At 25.7% G+C, this 25,196-nt stretch overlaps 1 protein-coding gene across 1 annotated transcript in view; it reads right to left on the bottom strand.

Annotated features, from left to right (window-relative positions):
- Positions 1 to 25,196, bottom strand: part of LOC136987477 (disintegrin and metalloproteinase domain-containing protein unc-71-like) — a gene marked incomplete at its 3' end in the record, with an annotated part of 118,699 nt that overhangs the window by 5,703 nt on the left and 87,800 nt on the right. The window contains 9 exon segments of the mRNA XM_067285211.1: positions 494 to 660; positions 4,478 to 4,549; positions 4,633 to 4,692; positions 6,105 to 6,166; positions 6,719 to 6,779; positions 8,261 to 8,324; positions 13,363 to 13,445; positions 13,590 to 13,659; positions 21,739 to 21,818. Coding sequence (XP_067141312.1) covers positions 494 to 660; positions 4,478 to 4,549; positions 4,633 to 4,692; positions 6,105 to 6,166; positions 6,719 to 6,779; positions 8,261 to 8,324; positions 13,363 to 13,445; positions 13,590 to 13,659; positions 21,739 to 21,818 — 719 coding nt within the window.

The raw sequence follows: 25,196 nt of genomic DNA, 5'->3' as shown, positions 1-25,196 counted from the left end.
GTATTCGGCTGAATAGTGATTTAAATATTCGGTATTCGACCGAACAGTGAAAAATAGGCCGAATACCGGGTAGTAACCAAATATTCGTTACATCACTAATAATATTACATTCTTCACAGTTTTTCTTTTACTTTGCAGATAATACAATATTTACTTTTAGTGGAAATATAAAAAAAAATATATATATTTTGACAGCAAAACTAATAAATAAATGTTATAATAAAGTCGGAAACTTTAAGTAAATTTTTGTAATCATATACCAAAAAATTTAATTAAAGAGAAAAATATCTGATCAAATATTTACTTTCTTTAAGATCTTTATTTCCTTTTCTGTATTAAATATTAGTGTATAAAACAAATTGCTTGATATAAAAAAAAATTAATGAAATATTTGAGTTTAATGTACATTTAAAAGTTAAAAATGCCTTTTCTTTTATTTTAACAAGGATTTAATAAATTTTATATGTAATTTTTGAATATCAGATATACATACGTTAGCAAATGAGTGGCATCTTTTGCAACTTTATATAATTTTCGAGAGGCATACTCCATAAAATTCAGCAAAGTTTGACGAACATCATTATTAATTTCTATTTGATCTCCATGAGCCCACGTTTCTACATACACTACAGAAACTCTGGTATTCACAGTTCTGAAATACTGTACATTATAAAGTAAGTAATATTTATAATAATTTAGCTATCTATCATAATGTTAATCTTTATTACAATCTAAACAAATTATTATACCTAATATAAAAATAAACTCATGAAAAGATTATCTTTTTATCACCATCACTGTAATAATAATAATAATAATAATAATAACACACTACACAAAAGCCTGGGCACATTACAATTGAATAGAAACATATACATCACACTACAGAAGGCCACTATATTGAATACATGTCATATTGTGAGAAAATTCCTGAATACAGACACACACACTGATACACTTCTTTAATTTCTGTTTTGGTTACTATGCCTTGACTTTGGTCCGGCATAGTACACAGCCACCGGTTAACCGAGTATCTCTCACTTAATCCAACATAATAATAATAATAATAATAAATTTTAGGTTAAGGACCTTATTTTATATCAATTGTAACTTTTTAAACTAAACTGAAAAAAAATTATTTTGAAAGACATAATAATAATAAACTTGATCAACAGAAGTTATTTAGTAACAGGTAAAATGTAATAAAATAATGTTTAGTTAATAAAGTATTATTGACTGATACATTTTAACCAAAACATTTTCAAACAGTTAAAAAATAAGTTGTACTGTACATTATAATTTTGCTTAATTTAAAATATGTAAATTAACGGATTATAAAAGCAATAATTAACAACAATTATATTTTTTGTTAATTTTCTGTTGCTTTTATCAATTAACCAAAGTGCTAATTTAAGCACAATTTTCACTTATAATTAAATTAATTTGAATTTTCTCATAAGTAATTATATGTTAATTTGTGGCAACACATATTTCTGTTGTTATTCAGTGGTGTGAGGGGCATAGAATTTTTCTAGTAAATTATATAACTAACATTTCAAAAAACAGAGATAATGACACACAATTTGCAGAGATTATTGATAAAGGAACATTAAAATGTAAACATTTTTAAACACATATCAAACACCTATACCAGCATACTTAAAATTAACACATTTCTACTAATGTTTTCATCTGTTTATAACAGATATCTTCAGGTACCGTATTTTACAGACTATAAGACGCTATGGACTATAAAACGCACCTGAATTTTGAAGGCAGTTTTTTGAAGAAAAAAGTGTGTCTTATAGTCCATAAAATACGGTATATATAATTCAGAACAAAATGGACAAATTAAAATTTTTGCAAAGTAAATAAACCATTTTTGTCATTTTTTACAGATAAAGCTGTACATAAATTTAATTATTTCAACTGCAAGATTGTTCAACTGCAGTTCAACTGAAAATTATAAAAACTACAAAATCAAAAATGGACTAAAGAAAAGTAAACAAACTTATAGTTTGATTCTTTAACAAATCTTATATTTTGATATAAGTGCATGAGAGTTGTGTGTATTCCTAACAAACTTAAAGGAAAAAACCAACCACAGTATTATAAAAGAAGAGGAAATCTATTTTCCATTGTTAATTTAAAATAGATAATCCCTGCACCATCTGACTTCCACAAATCAAAAATATTTCTGAAACATAAATTATATACAAAAATCACAAGAGTGCATAAATTTAAACAAGATCAACTTCCCTAGTACCTCTTGTGAGTAAAAATTGTTCTGGGCTGTTTAATTTTTTTCTGTAAATAATTTTATAATACAGGAAATTGTTGTTAGTTTGAAATTCAAGGGACAAAATAATCAGGACTTCAAATTATTGAGTTTCAAATTATTCGAGATTTACATATTTCTGTAAATATACCAAATGCCGTGTAACTGATGTAATTTAGTAAGCAAACAAAATATGGCTACATATACAAAATGCTATTTTCATTAATTAATAATAATAATATAAATAAACTACAAGTAAATAGCACGTGTCTGATGAGAACCTCACAGGTAGCAAGATAGGTTTAATAAAAAGTAAAGCAGAATTCCTTGAAATGTAGCCCAAATCATTTCTGAAGTGGCCTGAAAAGTAGTAAGTTGCCCAAACGTAGTACGCTAGAGCCTTATAAATAATCCTATCTGCTACTTGTGGTCCAATCTTGCAATCTCAAAACCCAACCATATTTTATGAGATAAGAGGAAAAAGGGTAGTCCATGGTAAGATGACACCCAAAATGTATTACTGTAAAAGCAAAGCCTTGTTGACCAGATTAAAGTTGTTCTTGATTTATTGTTCTCTTATTGTATGGAGACACTTTGATCTATACAAATGAGTTAACATATGCATAGCAAAGTTTGGACAAAATTTTTACTTTGAATTTCAAAGTAACCATATTTTGAACTAACTGAATTCCTTAACATGTAAATCCTTATATCCCCAGCTGGAGCAAATAGTAGTTACAAACTAATGATATATGTATTAAATGTATAATGTATGTATATATTATCAAATATTCTCAAAAGTTATGCAAGGAACTGACTGAAATTGCAAATATATACATACAATTTGTGAAAAGGAACACTACTTCATTTCTGTTTATTATTGTTTATTTTGTTTAAGTTTTAGACAACTACTTCACAGTCTCAACCATGAAAACAAAAGTCTAAAACATCTCACCATCCACAGTCTTCCTGGAAAACACCACTAACCATGTGACAAGAAAACATTCAGAATATCTCAGAAAAGCAAATTTAATCAATGTAATCATCATATAAATAAATTTTAAGCAATTTTTATGTCAAGAGTTCACTGTCATCAGGAGAAACAAAAAAATGTAGATTAATCATAATAATGAAACATGTAAATGAAAAGATTGTGACTATAACATCACTGTACTAAATGTCTGTAAGTAGATGGGAGCAAAGTGGAAGAGAGAGGAGGTGTATTCTAGCAACAATACATGAGTTGATCTGTGATAAGAAAGAATTTGGTTCTTGAAGTATAATTTTACTTAGAGTTTGTTATCAGTAATTTGTCATTACTTTTTTGTAAATACACACTTTTTGTTCAATGTTAAACATTATTTGCAAAAATTGTTAAATTAATTAGTAAATAATACTAGTTTAAGAGTTCTTGATTTTGGTTATTAATTGTAACAAACCATTGTTGTTCCATTTTTTGCTCATTTATTAAAAACAAGCAATTATTTAGTGTGACATCATCACAATGCTGGGCTGTAATTTTAATATATTTTTAAATTTATTTAATTTAAAATATATGTTCTCCACTTCAAATTAGTAGTGGCTTGCCCCTGTACATCATACTTTACCTTTAGCAATCGAGTCGTGCTGGTCATCTATCTAACTCCTTTCAGGGAAATTTTTGAATTGAAATTACATGGCTTCAGGTTTGCATCGGAAGTTTGTGTATAATTAATTGGGGCCTCCTGCCCTTGAGCTTTCCATATCTGATCTCATATTTTTTCATCTATCTAACTCTATTCTCAAGATTAAGGAAAGACAAACAGATAGACAACAGTGGGAATTTATAAATCTACATTTTTTCAAATTGCAGCCCAATTATTTGTTTAACATTTTTTTTCTTAAATTTTATTATATTTCCATTATACTAGCAGTTATAGATTCTTGGTTACTATGGATAGATACTTGGTTACTAACCCACAGAGTAATTAGATCTGCTTCTTTAACAGACCCCAAAGTAAAGTTTAGTCTCAGAGAGTTAACAAGTAAAAATTAAATTTTACAAATTTATTTATTCTTAATTTTAACATTAACTGGATTCAAATCAGAAGACAGAAAAATAAACAAGGTATTAACAGAAGATGAAATATAAGAAGTTTTTAATTTACAAGCAACAATCCCTCACCCATATTGGTTACAGTAAGTTAAAAAAATACTCACCATATCTACACAGTTAACAACTTGAATTGCATCATTGACAACTTCTGATCTTGTTGCATTTCGATTATCGAACTAAAATAAGAAAGTTATATTAAAATCTAGAAATTTATACTTGAAAATAATTGCCAAAAATTTTATGCATGTAAAAAACATACCATTGCCTGATCAAGAACTAACCCTAATTCAATAAACTTGAATACTTCTCTCACATCTCGCTATATAATAAAAATAAATTTTTAAATTATATTAGATTAAAAATGAATTCACTAAATATTTTGATATTGCTGCAAGTAATATCAATTGTATTGAATTAAATTTATAGTTTAGTATTTAATATATCTTTCATAAATTATGCTTTACTATAAAGCCAACCACTGTCGTATGCCATTGAGCTATATAATGACTATATTAATAATAAATTACCTTAATAAATTCTGTTTATAACTGATTAATATTAGAAAAACTTACTAATATTTCCTTAAAATAATAAACTGTAATTATTAAATTTATTACAAGATGGCACCTAATGCCTCCCTCTAGGGCAAATTGTTTAGTAATTTGTTATTAAATAATATAGCTGTTATATAGCCCAATGGCATATGGCAGTGGTTGGCTTTATTATTATAATGTATCTGGTTTTCTTAGAGTTCTTTATATGCTTTATTATGCTTACAAAGTGTTTATTCTAACATTAAACACATACAGCTTACAATATTTATTTAATGCATGCAAGCTGACAAGGTTAAAACTTTCAAATTTTAAATATATTTAGCATTCTTTAAATTTAGATACTAGAAACGTTTATTTTCTATATAATTTTAGAAAGATAAAAATGTATTGTTAAAGAAGCTGTTATAATTTCAGTTTTATTTATATATTTTTAAGAAAATTTTGAAGTTTTTTTTTGCAAATGTTACAATCTATCATTAAGTATGATTGCCAAGATAATAAAACTTTCTTTTCAATACTTTTGGAAACATATATGCACCTATCACATTTGTAATTTTAAAATATCAGAAAATAATTTAACTGCCATTTTAAATAATTATTATAATGTCCCATTTTGTAGAAACTCTTATATAGAAACTATATTTTAATTTTTAATTATTTTTAATTTCTATACTACATATAACTTCACCAAAAACTTTTTCCTGAAGAAGGCCAATAAATTTGTGGCTGGTGTTAGATTTAGCTAGATTTGTGTTTAGGTGTGATTTGTGACTCTATATTTTAATTTCTAATTTTAAATTAAAAAACTATATTCAATTTTATGGAGGTTGTTTCAAATAGTACAAATTTTCTTTTGAAGTTTATGCATCCTGGCTAAAATGTTCTCATTTGGAGAATTTTTTTGTCACATATGGTTTTCTTAGAGTTGAGAAGTTTTTATTATAAAATTAATGAATTGTATGCATATGCCTACAAATTCTGAAAAGGATCTAGGTATTAAGAATGAAGAGGGATCTGTTATGTCCGAAGTGCATTAGCGTGAAACATACAAAATATATTCTATCAACTTTAACATTTTAATAATTATTTTCTGTTTATAACAGATTAAAATTTTATTAGAAAAACTTAAACTATTATTATTAGATAAGTTTCCTATTTTATAATTTTATTTTCTTACTTTAATTCTTCCAGGATGTATCCTAAATTGCTTAAAACCCCATTCATGCATTCCTGTATTACCTGAAAAATGTGTGATCATTGTAAAAAAGATAATACAAAATTAAATTAAACAACACCAAATATATTATAGAAATTAATAAGCTTAACAATCTTAATCAATAAAATATGTTTTCTATGTGATATACACTCTTGATTTTTTCAGTATGTTCTAAAGTCCATTTAACATTAATTTCATATTTTGAATAAATGTTATTAACATGTTTTATATACACTTTATTAGCACCAAAATAAATTTCATATGTAAAATAAGCTAGATATAACAAACTAAAGTTAAAAGATAATTAATATAAGTGCTTAGCTCTACATTATTCTCCTGAACACAGCTAATTAAAACATTAGAAAATATTGAAAGATGCATGACTGATTATTCTATTAAGTTTATGCCAAGTAAGCACTTAAAATAAAAAAAAATAAGTAAAAAGTGAGAGATTACAAATTTGTATGATAAACTCTTAATAAAAATATTAATCTATATTTTATTAATTTACAAAATTATAACAATAAAAGGGTAAAATGTTTTTACTTTTATATTTATTTTAAAGCAATACTTACCACAAGTATGTTTTTCTTTGACTTCCCCAAAATATCGATATATAACATGAGGATGTCTTCTCTAGAAACAAAAATCATAAATTGTTGAATATTTATTTAATTACATTCTTGTTATTTCAAATATAGTTGAAAACATACAAAACATGTGTGAAGCTGGCACAAATGGAAACACGATAAAGAAAAAGTACAGCTCATAATCCAAGATAATATATAATATTTTCACAAATTTGAATATCATTTCAAATAAAATTTACAAATTTAAGATTGTTGTAAAAAGCATTTAAATAATAAACACATAACAAATAAAACAACAAGGGTATAAATTAGTGTAAATGTAATAATAGCTAAAAACTAAATTTCTTGCAGGCAAACTACATACATTTTCAGATTGTGTTCTGAATAAACTACTAAACTAATGTTTTATTTAATTAAATTTAGAAATATCTAAAAGAAAATTTAATCCAAAATTGAATTTGAATACACAAATCTTGCATATCAGGTGGGTACATTACCAGTTACACTATACATGTTGATCTGTGCATCCAGATATGCAGTGGCACACCCAGAGGGGGACCAAGGAGCCCTGGCACCGTTCAAAAAAAAAAAAAAAAAAAAAAAAAAAAAAAAAAAAAAAAAAAAAACACTGGAAAATTTTCCAAAACTCTTCTCCTAATTAAAATTCTTTTTTCTTTTTTTAATATTGTGTCATATCCTCTATATCTATACTACTTATGAATTAGCAATCACATAAGGTGGAAATTTTATTTAATTGACAAGTAAATTTTCTATTCAATTAGCTCAGCTTCCCCAAGATTAAATCCTGAGTGCACCACTGCAGATATGTATACAGTTTTGAAATTATTACCTAACTACACTGTTTAATTAGCATTACACTAATTGGAGATGTCTTTATCTAGAGCCAGTCATCTATTATACAAAAATTTAAAAATTATTTGTCTAAAGATAAATATCAAATTGAAGTCTGGACAATGTAATCAATAACATAAGTACTTAGCATGCAAACATTGCAGCTTCAGTTGCCATTCCACATCAAATTTTTCTTTCAAAATGCTTCTAAATTAGTTAATAAACTTTAAAATCAATTTTCTGATTATCAATATTTATAAAAGTTGGTGACTTTGGCTTATCTTTAAGAAAAATTTGTTTAAAAATTTATTCAAGATATAATTTGAAAAAATCCAACATACTTTGGCATACATGGACAATATTATTGGAGCCAAAGTATGTTATTTGTCTTTTTGGCTATTAATTATTGTGTTATATTCAATCGTAAGACCATAATGTTAGTTTTGCATAGTACAATGATCAGTAAGATGAAATGTATTAAGTTACAAAATTTCTATAATTATACAAATGTCTTAAAGAAACATGTAACATTTGATGTATAAAAAGTCTTTCAGTATGATTAAAATGTCAACTTATATAAAATAACTTATCAAACACAGCATAGATTTCCATTTTAAAAAGTTCACAGTTTTATTGAAAATATTTTGCACTTAATATTTAAAAATAAATACTCACTGAAAGATCACCACCATAGAATGGATGAATAACAAATGTTTCATTACCAACATGGATAATTCCACTGAAATTTAATATATTTAATTACATTAATGATAAAATACTAAAATTCTGCTTAAAAATTATTTTAAATTAATCATTACAATTGTTTCACTACCACACAAATATAAAATTAATTCTTAAATAAATGTGTGATTTATATTAGTATTAATAATATACTTTGGTAAAAAACCAAATTTAATTTAAAAATATATTGCTAGATTAACTGAAATCCTGAAAGAATGGATTTAAAAGTATTCAATATTTGCAAAAACTATTTTTACTTTAATATTGACTTCAACAAAAATAAGCAAAACTCATTTCTATAGAATCTTTTACAGTCCTTAGAATCAAACAAATAATTCTAAGCTGGGATGTAGGCTCAAGGGAGGCAAGGTATAGTATTTTCCTAACCAATGCTCTTCTGCCTCTCACTTTCTATCATTTCCCACTGACACCCTATACAAGTTTAAAAATAAACAGCATAAAAAGTTACAAACAGTTGACCACTGGATAAAACGGAAAACAGGCATATGAAATTCAAATGCTCAACTACATAAACAGCCAAAAGGTAAAGATGAAAAAATTTAATACTTGTTCTTATTTAGCCTTTCTGTTATTTTAATGATTATTGCCCTGTATATCTCTGGTTTGCATATGACAGTTCTTTGCACAATAATATGTTGCTAGTTGTGACAGTCGGCCATATTGTATATATATATTTTATTGTATATAGTTATAATCCTATCTTATTTTTGTAATTTCCTCTTTTTCCTTTGTCTATTCTTTCTTAAACTTTCCAAGATGACCGTTATCGCCGTGGGGCTGGATTAGCCGTTCTGAGAATCGGTAGGAACAAATAGCAGGTAGTGTGGCCTGGGGAAAAAGTGGCTAAGAGAGGGGTCACTTTTCGACTAGACATGAAGAGAGAAGAACGAAAAGAGAGAGGCTCGATCGCGATTTCCGAGAGAGGAAAGAAGTTTGCGATAGTCTAGTGAGGAACCAAAATATAGAGACCGGCATATTGGAGACCCCCCGATAATTGAGAGAAGAAAGGATAGTGAAGAAAGCCACTATCGTCAAACCTAGATCATACACAAAGTACGTATCCGCCGAAGAAAGAGAAAACCCCGGGTGAATCATCCCTTCCATTTCTTCTTCCTTCCCGCTATCCTGTCTTTCTTATTTTTCCTTAATATTAAGTTAGATTTAAGCTAGATTTAAGTTAGGTTAGTCACGCAATTACGAGGGACTGATTGTTACGTGGTAGAAAAATAACACACCATTGTGCTTTGTTTAGAGACAGAGAGTCCCCTGTGTGAAACACCTCGAATTGTAAGTCAGTTGGGATTCCTTAACAACAGAAATCTTATTTGTTCTAAGTGGAATAAAAGGACATTGTCTATTATTGTAGTCGTTGCAGAGTCCTTTCTGTACGTTTCATTCGCGGACCGTACTGCCTCACTTTTATAGAACACCACATAGTGATCTTTTTCTATTGCAATTTTATGGTAACCTATTACTACTTTTGCTAAATCTACACAAGCCATCAGTGATGGAGTTGACCCACACTCAAAAATTTACATCTCTGCTGAGAATCAGTTCATTCAAAAGTTAAGTGGAATTTTATATTATTCATGTTTCAATTCTTGAATATGGATGTTTTTCATCCTCAAATATTTGGATTAATATATATTTTCTTAAAAAGAAATGAAAAGTAAGTGTTTTAAATTATCGTATTTCTTTTATTGAAATATTTACTTATTTTACTATGGCACTAATTTCCGATATTTTTGAAGTACAAAAATATTCCATAAGAGAATATTTCTATTTAAATTTCTGAATATACTCCAAGAAGAATAAAAATAAAACTGATTGCAGTTTAAAAAATTTTGCATATCAAAATCAACTTTAATGATATCTGACATATTACATTATGGTATCATCCAGCCCTTACTAATCAAGTCTCTCAATTATCCAACATATCCCCTCATCATAATATGTTTATCTCTTATTCATGTTTTTAAATACATAGAATGAACTCACAACATTAAATTTAATAAAGAATTAAACTTACAATTACTGTATTGCTATATAGTTTTACAACAATAAAAACAGCACAGCTCCAAACAGAATCAGTATTGAAGGGCAAAAGATCACATCATTACCTTTAGGACTATACATAGTAATTCAACATTAGTTAATCTGGCACTCTCTGTGCAAGGAATGGTCAAATTAGCAAGAATCTGGTGTATATATAATGTATCTATATAACATTCTATATGGTAAAAATTTATTAATACAAACAACAACAGTGATAGATGATGTCTTTAGCATTGTTTTTGGAACAACTAAAAAATGCAGTGATTAATAGTAAAACACTTCACATTCTTACAATTCCACAAATACCTTGAAAATCACTTTAAACCATTTAATTTCTAACATTTTTGATTGTATTTAACCCACTTTCTTTGAGATAAACATATAAAACAAATGATGGTTACATTCGAATGGCTATTGGAATGCAACTGTCATTTATATATTTATCTTGAAGAAGGTTGATTAAATATGACCAAAAACAGAAATTAAACAGTTTAATGTGTGAGATTCTGAACCAATTAATTGGTTAAATTAATTAAATTAAAAATTAATGCACAGTTAAATTTGTGAAGGGGGAAAAACCCACTTTCTTTTCTCACCACCTGGCAGTTCCAGTGACCTCCAACCTATAGATAAAGAACATCAAATAACTGTACAAATCAACAAATTTTAACGATGTTTTGGATAAGTATTAAAAATAAAGCTAAACATCTGGTTATTAATGGAGAGAAACATCAAAATTGGTTAAATTATGAGGTAAGAAGAGTCAAAACACCTTGATGGTGACATCTAAGGACAAATTTGTTGCCTTATATGGTAAAAAGAGTCAGATCTGATCGCTTCGGCTAATGCAATGACACATCTCGACCTTAGACCACATTAAATCAAATTCACCTGATTCAACTCCCACACTCTGGAAGATAAAAAGGGCTCAAACTCGATTGTCAGGGTGGACAGATTTCGAGGAACCATATACGATGTTCCACTCACCAATATTTACATCAGCAATTTTGTCCCTCCTCTGGAAGCAACCTCCAAGGAAGATCCCCGAGTGTCTCGCTGACCTTGGAAGAACTGAATTCGAAGACAACTGATTGTCTACATGAGATATTATGCAGTTATCGTAAACTCTCTCTCTTAGTCTCACAAGCGACATATTTGGCTCTGTATGTAGCGATGTATTTAGTGTTTAATATTTACTATGTCAGTTATCACCGTAGACATAAGGGAAATACAAAGGAGATTAAACTATGTATTCATTAAACTTTTGTTATTTGTTAACATGGTAACCTGTCTTTCATTGGAGAACAGTCACCCTATCGACTTATCCGCAACCTCCCCACTTGACTTATAGCCCTCATAGCCATCCAGTGACAAAGTGAGTGGGTTTTACCAACCCGACGCCAATCAAAGGGGTTTAGAGCTTTACTCTCTAACACCTGGCTTCTCACTAATGCAATTTTTAAAGTATTTGTGGAGTATTTTATTATTCCTTTAGTATTGAAAATCAGAATGTAATTATATTATAAAAGAAAAAATTTATTCATACAAAATATGATAGCAAAGACGATAATAATGATCTTCATAAAAAAATTTATCAATACTTCTGTTAGAAATAATAATTGTTCGAATCTCTTTTTGAATAACATTCAAATATGAATAACTATCTTGTTACACCTGGCTTTATCTGGGTTTATAATGTACCTGTCACAGTAATTGTTACATCCAGCATTATTAATCGTAAATTTCAAAAAATGTAAATCCATTTTGAGAACATTATTAGAATGCCTATAAATTATGTGAAAAGTATGTCTTCATAAATAGCAAGCTTATATAAAAATTATTAGTTTGATTTATTTGGTTACTGCAATGTGACATGTATGGATGAACTTCCAGGAGAATGCCTCATGGGAGAACTTTTAAGGAAAACTAGCCACTATTTAGGTGTTACCAACATGAAGAAAACCGGGTAAACTCCTTGTGGCTAGCCCATTGGTGAGGCACAAACCCATGACTGACTACTGGTGTTCAGTGGTTTTATCCACTCGACCATTGGTGGACACTTATTAGAATTAAAAAAGTACCATTCAGAAATGAAAAAACTCAGTTGTTAAATGTAGAAAATTTAATACTTATATATAATAGTTTTCACAATGTAACATTTTCAACTCCATGCAGGTGAGTGATACATGCTACCCATTTCAGTAATGATATAGCGCATCTACTTCGCACTACATCATTATCGTAGTAATTAAGAGAATACAGTCAAACCTGTTTTTATGTGGTCTTTTTTTGTGCAATTTTTTATGCAATTTTTTATTTGTGCGGTTTTTTTCTGCGATTTTTTATTTGTGCGGTATAGTTGGTGACTAGTCTTGTGTGATTTGTCATGTCTCACGTTGACTTATTATAGCATAAATGAACTTATTATATTAATATTATTGCATGAATATGCAAAAAATGAAATAATTTATTTTTTAAGTCAACAAAACACCACCTGGACAAAAATATGTAAAACAGACGATAGACGAGACAATGCAGTCAAGTGCTGACATCTGTTGTCAATAAATTCTATTTCATACAGTTTTGAGTTATTTTCTATGTGAGACTTTTTTTATGCGGTCCCTATTGACCACATAAAAACAGGTTTGACTGTATAATTTTTTTTTTCCTAAATTATATCCTTTTTTCTATAAATTATATTTAGTTTATTATTTTAAAAAATTCTTTTGCCAACAAATGGCACTACATGTAAAGCCAGCAAGTTGAATATAGACAACAATTAAATCGATATATAAAAATTCAATCAATATTTTGGGCTGGTATGTAATACGTTATCTAAGTTAGAAGTATGTTAACATAACTGCTGAGTTTCATAGCAATTGGTTGAATGACCTAGAAGTGCATAGCAAACAAACATTTAGAATTTTGAAAGATTAAAAAGTATATATATATATACTCACCTAACACCATTACAAGTTCTTAATGCTGCAAGGGCTCCTGGATAATCTTTAATAATTGCATGGTAATAACAGTGTTCTATTTCCTGAAAACAAATTCTAAAGGTAATAAAAATGAAGTATGCACAAAAATATTTAAAATTTGAATTTACTTTTAGAAATGGAAGCATTTCTTATAAGAAATCTGTTACCATTAACTAAAACATTGTTAAAAACCAAATTTTATGAACCTGAGTGGAAATTTGCCAAGCACCTTCAGGTAAGATATGCTTCTGGATAAGGTTTGGTGCCAAAAGATACCTAAAAAATAAAAATTCATATTGTAGATATAGATTAATTATATAATACTTTAATATTATGGTAAATGCTTTGTTAATAATAACTTACAAAATATTTGCTATTCATTTTTGATTCTACAAATTTATATTGTCATTTTTATAAAATTAAGAAAGACCAATTAATTTAAAATTTTTACGAATAAAAAAATTTTCATTAAAGTATAATATCAGATTTAAATTCTTAAAATTACAACATTAACTTTACTTTAACAGCCGAAATAATAATAATTCTTTATTCAAATGAGAAAAAAAGAATCCAATTTTTGAAAACGTAATCAAATTTAGAGTAATAAAAAAAATTAGAAAAGATAATAAAGAATTATTTTAAAGGTATATTAATTCACACCAAAGCATTATTGGAAACAAAGTGAATTTTTATTGTAATTATTAATTTTTGCAGAATAATAATAAAAAAAATTTAAATTATAAATAATTATTAGGAAAATTGAAATTCTAAATTATCTTCTTTAACAAAAAAGTGAATTTAGATAAAAATCTTACATTGAATTAATTGAAGTCATAAAAAATTATTGATTCAACACTTTCTACAACTATATATATATATACACATTTACATTTTTTTGTTTCATTTCTTAGAATACATATTCATTAAAAAAAATCTTTTTTACTTTATTATCTGAAAGTAAAAATTTATTTTATTAAAATGCAGTTTAATTAGATTTGGCATTATAATGTTTAATCAATTACTGAACAGAAAAACAGAAGCAGAAAATATTTAATATTAAAAATTCAAATAATAATAAAAAAAAATTATCCGTGTAAAAAATTTGATCAATCTCTTACTTCTCTAATTTAAATTTTTTTTAAAATTATCTTTTCTTTTTTCTTATTTGTTTACTCTAAGATTATTGTTTTAAAACTGATATTAATATTAAATATTGGTTGTAATAGACTATTTAGAAATTAACTTGAGAATACTGAACAGTGCTCCTTTCAGATAATAAATATACGTATCTGGATTAATCAGAAAATATATCCTATTATCAAGCATTAAAGATTTTAATAATGTAAGTAACTAGTGGATGTTACTTGCACATCATCACTCTCATGTGTTGGCAGGTAAATACAACCAATAAAATGGCTGTATTGCTGTTCAAGTCATTGTTAATGTTAATAACTTTTACTCAAATGTACATTTTAGAGTATATTTAGTATTCTATAAGTAGTAGATATTAATGGTGCAGTTTCTTTATATTGTTTAAATATAAATTTCTTTAAAAAAAGCTTTTCTTTTCTTAAAATTAATTGATTTAACTTTACAGTTAGTTCAACCATTATTATTTTGTTTGTATATTTGCATTTGAGTGAAAACAGCAATTTTTCACTTACACAGTTACAATTAAAAACAAAAGAACAATCTATAAAGAAAAATTCATTAATGATGTTATGTTGATGTTGTATAGAGTAAAATAAACAAATCAAAGTCTTCAGAATATGTAGTTAAATACCAGCAAAAATGAAAAAAAAAAAAAAAAAAAATACTAGTTTTAGTCAAATAGTAACTGCACCTTCTAATAATAACTACACCTTATCCTTAAAGGTTGAAATAATAGCCATCAATCTCTGAAAACTTATTTATTACTTTTACATTGTTTCCTATCATAAACTATGGTAGCTGGGTACCATATTTATTTATTTCACAAGCAAAGTTTAACAGAAAATGAAACACAGTGAACTCCTGTATCAATGATGTACTCCCCTATAATGTGAATTTGTATAATGCAGCAAAAACATTGCAACTAGTACACATACAAAATTCTAATTGTGTCTTCCAGAGGTATGTTTTCTTCTTCAACTTCTAGGTCTAGGTTTAAACTTGCATACAATTCTCTGATAATGCATGTCTTAATAATGCAATTTCCTATAACACAGAATGTATCTCTACATTATATAGAACTCTGCTGTATATAAAATGTACAATATAAAGTATGTGATTCTTCATTCTTTTCTTATTACTGGTATATAGAAAGTAACACTCATTACAAACATAAGAGTTTCCATTTCAAGTATAATTTGTTTTAAAAATAAACATTAAATCAATAAGGCAAACTTTTCATTCCAACAAATATATTTAATAGAAAGAAAAACATTTTCAGACAGATTCACAAACCAACTTCAGGTCAAAGTTCCTTACTACGTTTTAGTTTAAAAATAAAACTTTTATAAGTAAATATTTAATTATTTTATTAATAACAGACATCAAACAGATATGTGGAAATGAAATAAATAAAATAATTGTCCTCAAATAGTAACCACAAAAAATATTCAGTTTGAAATAGTGGCTACAGCAATTATTTGAATAGAACTGCTATATAATCCAACAGCTATATAATTTCTATGAATGGTACAGTAAGTAATATTGAAATTTGTTCAATAACCGAATTCTTATATTGTATACCCGACATCAAATAAATTTAAAATTTTTTTAAAAATAATGATCTGGGTTGTCATTAGAATTACTAATGTTATAAGCTTAACTACCATATATATTGAATATTTGAAAACTTGGTTTATGCATAATACATTTTACTTTTTAATAATGCTAATATATTAAAAATTCTAACATTTAGATTATTTCATGTATGAATGTTCTGCTGATTCAATGTCTTTATTATGTAAATACACATTTGCAACACCACCTTCTTTTTAGAAGATTATGACAACAAAAAAATTATATAAGACTTCAAGTGAAAAGCTAGAAATTAACTAATACAATTTTAAATGTTTAAAAAATATTACTATATTGAATTCACTTTTTAAATTATAACGCATGTTTAACATCATCAATTTTTCTTTTGAAATATTCTTAGAAACAAACAATAATAGCAAATCAAAAGTTCCTAGGGTAAAGTGAAATTTGTTTTTTATCAATTATAAACAAATTGATAAAAAACAATTTTCACTTTACCCTAGGAATGTTATATGGGAGAGAAATCACACCTAATTGACGTTAAAAACATGTATTTATTAAAAATTGCAAGTACTTTCAAAGACATACAGCCTTTGACATCAGGCAAAAATCAAACACAAATTTTAAACATAAGAATAAAACATAAATGCAACATTTCTTTTTTAAATTCAGTAAAGGCATGAGGTTGGAATATCAAATATTCAGTCTAATATAAATGAGATGCATACAAAATTATCAATAAAGATATAAATCCCCAAGTGTAAAGATCTTTAGAGCACCTACAATGTAAATTGTTTAAATAATTTTATCCATAAATGCAGAATATCAATGGTAGGAGCATTGCAGGGTGACAATATAAAGATTTTTCCATAAGAATAATATTCTTTTGTCATAGCACCACCTCGGTAATATTTATTATTGGCAATATCCTCTTGATGTTCTGCTACCTGAACTTGCAACATTCTAGACGCGACTACAATGTACATTAATGTAGTTCCTGATAATGTTTGCCATAACAGAATTGTGTAAAACCTCGCTGTTCACTGTTTAGCACTCACTCAAAATATAAATTTTATTGGAATTGAATTAGTTTTTAATTTATTGCTATTTATGATATTTTTCCACTTCAAAAAACGTCTTCAAAATGCAAAAAAAAACTTATGAAGTACAGTATAATAGGATGGAAATTTTCCCTTTTCACTTTGATAAGTCATTCTTTATGACTATATTTTCTAACAAACAGAAATTGATGAAATGAAATATATTTGCATTTTGGCTCATTGGAATTATCAAAACAATCATATGCACTGAAAAATTTTGGCATTTTCAACATTATGAGCTCTACCTCAACAAAATGAACAAGCACACACAGTTAATGCAAAACAGTGATTACCTGCTTTACACAGAAGTAACATCCGTTACTTAATAATTTATTATACAAGAAATGGATATAAATAACAATACTTTTAATATTTTATTTATTTTAAATTTTCATATGGGAACACAGATGATATTCAGTAGAACTTAATGCATCCATAACAAAATTTATTATCAAGCAGCAATGTCAGATCAATGAATTATAAATCATTCCAATTATTATTATGATTTTTAACATGATACTTCATTTAAATAAGTATATCGTATGAAATGTTTTTAGAAATATGTAGGATTAACAAACAAGTTGCATTATAGTCTTCAAAATTATTTTATTAATTCTTCACATTACTCTTCTGATAAAGGATCAATACATCACATTAAAATCTGCATTGATAATGATTTGTACATCATCCTTGCTGATAAAATAGCAAATTAACAATGTATACATTTTTAAATAAAGCTATTTTTAATACTCGTAAATAAATAAAATTTGTAAATACTGTATTTGGAATATTAATAAAAGCTAACATAGCTTTTCAAGATTTGTGATGTTTGTTTTATGATCAAATTAATTAACATAATATTTTAATATAATTTAAAATCAGAAAAATGGTCAATGTCTAAACCATATTATTTTTATGGTATTTCATTTTTATATTTTTATGAACATAAAATTGAAATATGATAATATATATATCAATTTAATTGATAATACACACAAACAAAAATATCTTTCCTTTTAATTTAAATAAATAAAAGCAATAAAATTCAGATAAATTGAAAAATGTATTCTTAGGGGAATATAAAGGCATTTAATATATTAAAATACATTAACTGAATCAGTCAATATATACTGTATTCTTCAAAGATGTATTTTCTCTCTTTAAGTAATTATGCATTTAATATTAATTAAATTATAATTATTATTAAAGTAATTACAACCTATCTTTAATTACCATAATTAAAATTTCTAACATATAATACACTTTTAATCCTCTATGTAAATTTATAATTTCTGTATTACGCACTTACAATAACCTTTTAACCTTTTTTAAGAAGTAACAACATTTTTAACAGCATTGTTTTTTTTCAATAAAAACCTAAAATGTTAGGTCTTCTTGAAAAATCATCTTCAGGCTTATAAAGATTTCATCAAACATCATAAATCCAACAATTTATTTAGAATGCAAAAGAATAAAGCATAAGTTTTGGGAACACCAAACATTTTAAATCAAAACAAAAAATAAAATACTATAAATACATAAATAAATACCATAAATACAGTAAACAATAAAAATAAATAAATAATAAAAATATTAAATTACAAATTAAAGATATGTAACCCTCAAGGGCAGACAAAAAACAAAAGTTAGAAATAAATGTAAACAAGAAAACAAAATCCAGCAACATTTAAAATTTTGATGGTGCCATCTGTTATAATATTTTATTAGAAAGCTTTTTATATTTTTAATTATTATAAAATGGCAAAAAGCTTAATTTTGAGGGTAGGGATGGATTTTATTAAAAATTGTAAATGAGTAAAATCGTCATTAAGTCCGACCCTACTCTAGATACAACACACGACCTCCCTTTATCCCCCTACTCTCTCAACCTTTAACCACCAAAATTTAATAGCATTAATCCTCTTAATACACAAACCTACTTGTAAAAATTTTGGAAATTTTTGACAAAAGGCATAGTAATTATAAAGCTTCAAAGTGAATGAACACAATCATGCTTCCCCCCACATGGGACACTAGCATTCATACATATAGAAAATCCCCACTTTTTTGCATTTCTCAATGTTTCAATGTCTGCTGAGTCCAATATGTAAAAATCTCAAAATATCATTTTTTGACCAATCACCATACTTTTCCTCTGTTATATATAACAAAGCCAAGAAAGTAAAAAAATCAGTAAAGATACAGATATATGTGACAAAAAATTAGCCTTTCAAGTTATGAAGTGTTGATCTCAAACCATGTCCTACATGTAGAAGATTGCATGTTATGATCTGTAGAGTTAATGGAATACCTTCAGCATACTGATTAATATACTAATTATATATTTCCAGGGCTTTTGCATATTGAATGAAATGTCTGTTCCTGACAGTGAAATCTTGGCCTGTTCCTATTGTACATTAACTAAATCATCTAGGTAAAGATATTGTATATTATATTCTGAGAGATCTTAAAGTAGCTCCCATATATATTAAGTCAGGGATGGGCAACATTTTTCTATGTAAGGGCCACATTTCAAAACTTTTGAACTGACACGGGCTGCATACAAGAGAAAATATTAAAAAATGCCAGTAAATCACAATTATTTATTCACATACAATTATAAATTATTATAGGTATACTTAATTTAGCTTCTGATGTAAACGTAATATAATGGAAATATTTAGTTAAATATTAGTCACTGCTAGCTTTAAATTAGTTTCGATGTGTCTGTTAGCCAGTTTCTTGTTCTAATTTTTACTAAATTCAAATTTAAAAACTATTCACGTATGGTATATAAGTTATAGAAAATAACGTTTGAATTTTTGCTGCATACTTCCTTAAGCTGGGAAACTGATATATTTGTTCACATTTTATGCAATGCAGGCCACATGCAGCCTGAGGGCTGCGGGTTGCCCATCCCTGTATTAAGTCATGTACTGTTCCTTGGATGGTGATGGGAATAGAGTACATTCTGGGGACACTCATGGAGTTCAGAAGGTCCTTGTTATTAAAGATAGTGAAAGCCACTGGTAGGAGAATTGTTTATGAAAGATGGTCCACAGTTTACAAAATACTCTATAACTATTTAATTTTTAATTTAGTATTTATTTTTTTATTTTATGTTTAATATTATTACATATATTATTAGTACATATATTTCTAAACTGAAGACAAACTATAATAAGCAAATATTCACTTCATTATGAAATAAAACAGACAGGTTTTAAAATAATTTAAACATAAAAATTTATATTTAAATTATGGGTTTTGTTTTTTTCTTTGTAAACTTTTTAAATCTAAATGGTTTTATATAAATTGTCTTCCTTTATTTTTATTTATATCTTTTTGCTGTTTTAAAGAAAGATTTATTTGGGATAAAATTGTCTTTTCATAAGTATATGATATTGTCTATTATCAAAATAAATACTGAAATAATTAATAATATTAATTAGTTTTTAATAAATAAAATGCTTCATAACAATTTTTCAATTTTTCATAATATTTTATTATATTCTTTCCGTTATAATTATTTAAGTAGCTCAATATGACAAAGTAATGTAACTGGAAAAAAAAATTTAATAACAGCTATATTTCTTGCTTCTTGTAATTCCAAGTATTATCAATATTTACTTACTAAAAATAAAAATTATTTTTATATATTAAAAAAATGCTTGTGAATACTCCCTCGATATAATTAAAAATTTCTTCTGGCTTGAATATAACTTGTTTGCAACCGAATTAATAAAAATTTAAAGTTAAAATTCTAAAATGAAATTTTTATCATTACATGTAAAAAAATTCCATTTTTTGTTCAATATTGAAATTTTAAGAGTCTGATTACAAACATTCAAACTTGAAAAGAAAAGTAAAAAGTAATATCAAATGAAAATATTAGCAAATATTTTCCAATAAAATGCATGTATTATTTTTTTTTAACAGAGATATTTTCAATTAAATCAATATATAATGCCGAAAGTGAAACAAAGAATAACACTTGAGAAGCAGGAAAAAAAATTGCAAAAATTATTTTTTTTCTTTTAATTTTTCTTCATTAAAGTATTATTTCATATTTCTGACTGTGTATGTATTAGTAAGTTATTTCATTTTCAAGTGTTTATTCAATAATTTATATAATTTTACTTTAAAATAATTTTTTATAGACTTACATTCAAAAAATGAAAACATAATTGACGACATTTAGTAATAGCAATTTAAAAAGTTTTGAAATTCAAAATTCTGATACATTATTTTATCAATATCAAATATTAATTCTTTAACACTCACAAAGTACAAAAAAATATTGAAAATAAGTAAAAAATTTGTAGAATAAATTAAAGCAAAAAAAAAATTAATTAAAGAACATCAAAAAATTTACTAATAAAGTGTTAAAATACATTTTCAATGACTAAAATAATAATAATAATTGTAATAAATTGAAAAGTGAATATAAAATATTTAAATTTACTCAATTAAAAAAAATAAACAACTTTTAAATTTTCAAAATACTTACATGTTCAATTCCAATTCTAATCGAAATTTGTAATTGAAAGCTTTTATCAATAATGATGTTTGATGAAAGTGTTTGCCAGTCTAAAACAAAATAAGAATAAAATAAATACAGGTTTTTTAAATTAAAAATCAAAAAGAATATTTTATAAATATAAATTCAAAAACATTACTTATAACGTTACTACAACTTTTCAATAGTTTCTTAATTTCTAATAATCACTTAGAAAATTATTCTATCATCAAAAACTTGAAATAATATTGCATTATTCTTTCATACAAGTACCTGTTTTGATCTATACAACTCCATGAAAACAAAAAAAAAAAAATACTAAAACAGTAAAAAAATTAAGTTCTTTTGTATTTTAATTACAATTAAACTTTTTCGAGATATTTCAAGAGAGTGATTTATTAAAGGGAGATGTAAATATTTCCCCACCATAGGATACTGACTTCTCACATTTCCGTCTGCTTTTTTAATTTTCTTTTGTTTATAATTCTTGTTGAATATGTTTATTTGTGCACTTAATTTATGATGATAATTTATTTATTTTGTATGTGTTCTGGAAGCTTTGTAATCATTTTACGTTCAATTTTGAATGGGAAAAACTCTGTAAAAAAGGAAAAGTTTTTATGTGATCTGAATTAAAACTGTGTTTTGTCAATTATCTTGAGTGTGAGTGCATTACAAAATGGACCTTAACATTATAGAATTCTCACTTTAAACATTCATTGCTAATAGTAAGGAAGAGTGAAGTGAGACTTGAAATTTTATGTTTTTCAAGATATTTTAAAACAAAAAAACATAAATTATAAGTAAATTACAAAAAGGACTCCTTAATTTTATAACTTTTTAGTATTTTATTATATTCATACATGAAATTAAGTATATTTTACTTTCCAAAAAAAAATCATATTTTAAATGCAAAATAATTATATCTATCAAGTAGTATATACCCATTATATAAAACATTGCTATAGTAAAAAAATTATTTAACAATTCTAAATGAGATTCATAAAAATAAGAAAACTTTATTCTTTTTATTTTTATGATAAAAAGGAATCAGTAAACATGTCGTTATAAATAATACTACAAAGTAATTTTTGATAGCTACAAAATCACTTCAGACCGACACAATATTTCTCTTTGAACTACATTATTGACAGATCTAAACAGATGCAGTATTCAGGACAACACTAGTCATCAGGCAAGATCTATTTTTATCTTTTGCAAAAGAACTATTTTAACACAGTATGTCAATGCACAAACATTCTGTATTTGAGAACAGCATCTAAATTGCCTTCATTATTTAAAAAGACATATAAAAATAAAAGTTGCTTTATAACATAAAATATATATATGTACTGGTACATCAAATATTCTAAAGAAAAGTTTATGTAAAAACATATCTTAGAATTTGAAGTTGAATTTTACAAAAAATATTTATTTTATATCTTTCATAAATACTGTATAAACTTTTCAATGTATCTATAAATTCTTTGTATCTGATTGAATAAGTACCTTAAGAAAGTTAGTCTGAAAATTTTCAATTATACTATGACATAAAATTTAAAATAATAAAAAAAGCTTAAAAGAAGTAATTTTGTTCAATTATGAAAAATTTCTCTAGTTTTCAAAACAATATATAAGTTTATAAATGAATTACTATAGAGGGAAACACTAAGAGCATGGCTCAAAGTTAAAATTATGTGACACCATTTGTTATGAGATTTTATTAAAAATTAAATTTTTTATAATATTAATTATTATAAAAGACAATTTTTGAGTAGGGGAGAGTTTAAAAAAAATTGTAAATGCCAATAATAAGTAGAATTTTAATTAAGTCTGACCCACTCCCCTATCTTCTCCTTTTGACTTGTAATTCCCAAAATATAATAGCATCAATCCCTCACATATAGAAATATTACCGCCAAATTTCAAAATTTTTGGTCCCTGGACTCCCAAGATATAATACTAAATAGGTGCAAACACACAAATACACATATCACACAATTTCATAAGGATTTTCTTTACATTTTTCAGCTCGTGGAGTATCAAAATGTCAAAACAAAAGAAATGCAAAATAATGAGGGAAAAGCAATATTTGACCAATTGCCACACTTTCCCTCTGTTATATTTCATAACAACTGGGAAAGTAATATATTAATTTATACTTAAAATGATAAAATTTTTGTTTCGTTTGTTTTTTCTACTTACTTATTGCACAGAAAAGAAAACATTTACATTATAAACAAAACTAAACAAAATTCTTAACTTGTAAATTCAAGACATATTTTAATTGTATGAAACAATGTTTAAAAATTAAAATAGAAAAACCTTAAATATTTAATAAACAGATCTTTAAAAAAACCCAAATAATACTCTATTAAATGATCAATTAAACATTTGGTTCAAACATTTGAATCAAATGTTTAATCGATTATCTAAAATACAGACAAAAGGATATTTGATATGAATATATATCATACTACATGAATACTATATTAAATTATTTATCTCTACATTACTAAAATATTAATATCAAAAAAATTTCTAAAAATATTCTTTAAACTCAAATTTATATTTTATTTTCAAAGAAAATTATAAAATTTGATAATGTAAACACTTATGTCAATAAGTGTAATAACTAAAAAAGTAATCGAATGTAAATTTCATTGCATAAATCAAAATAATTATTATTTTCAAAGATGTTTTACTTTGTCTGTAACAGAGGTGGATAAATATTTATTTTATACATTTTTAGATATTTATTTTATCAGCAAATGTATCTAAATTATAATTTGATACAAAATAAAGCTTAATTTTCAAAGATGTTTACCATTGAAAAATGATGCTTTGTTTTGGTTTAAATGCTTATATAATTTAGATATATTTTATTAGCAAAATTTTTCTACAACTATTTAAAATAAATATTTATCTGCCTCTAGTACAGACAAAGTAAATATAAACATTCAATCTTCTTAGATTTTAACAAACACATCTAACAAAGAGTAACAACAAAACAATATGTTGAAAGAAATCATCTAAATTGAAATGTACTGAAATATATATCTGAATCGGAGCATGTTATCTTAACATCAAATTAATAGTACCTAAACTAGCATTAAGAATTAAGAAATTATTAATTCAATAAGCTTAAGCTAACAAAATATTAAATTTTTCGAAAGAGTTAAAACTGTTTTCATGAATAGCATTCATTCATCAGATAGAAAAATTATTTTTATATAAAATTCAGGAAAGATATCCCAGACATAACGTCTCTTCTTTAAAAAATCCTGTAGTAACAATGAAATAATAAAATAAACAAAAAAATATTCATTATTAATTATCATTAGATTTGACTTGTAGCATTATTTCTTTACTAATGATTTTTGTTATTTTAAATGATTTAACAGATTTAAAATAAATGAATGTTAAATGGCATTTTAAAAAGTTTTAAA

The sequence above is a fragment of the Centruroides vittatus genome, unplaced genomic scaffold (assembly GCF_030686945.1).
Source record: "Centruroides vittatus isolate TY-2023 unplaced genomic scaffold, ASM3068694v2 scaffold_211, whole genome shotgun sequence".
NCBI classification, from domain to species: Eukaryota; Metazoa; Arthropoda; class Arachnida; order Scorpiones; family Buthidae; genus Centruroides; species Centruroides vittatus.
Note: the sequence above shows the minus strand (reverse complement) of the source record. Positions and strands in the feature narration are given on the sequence as shown.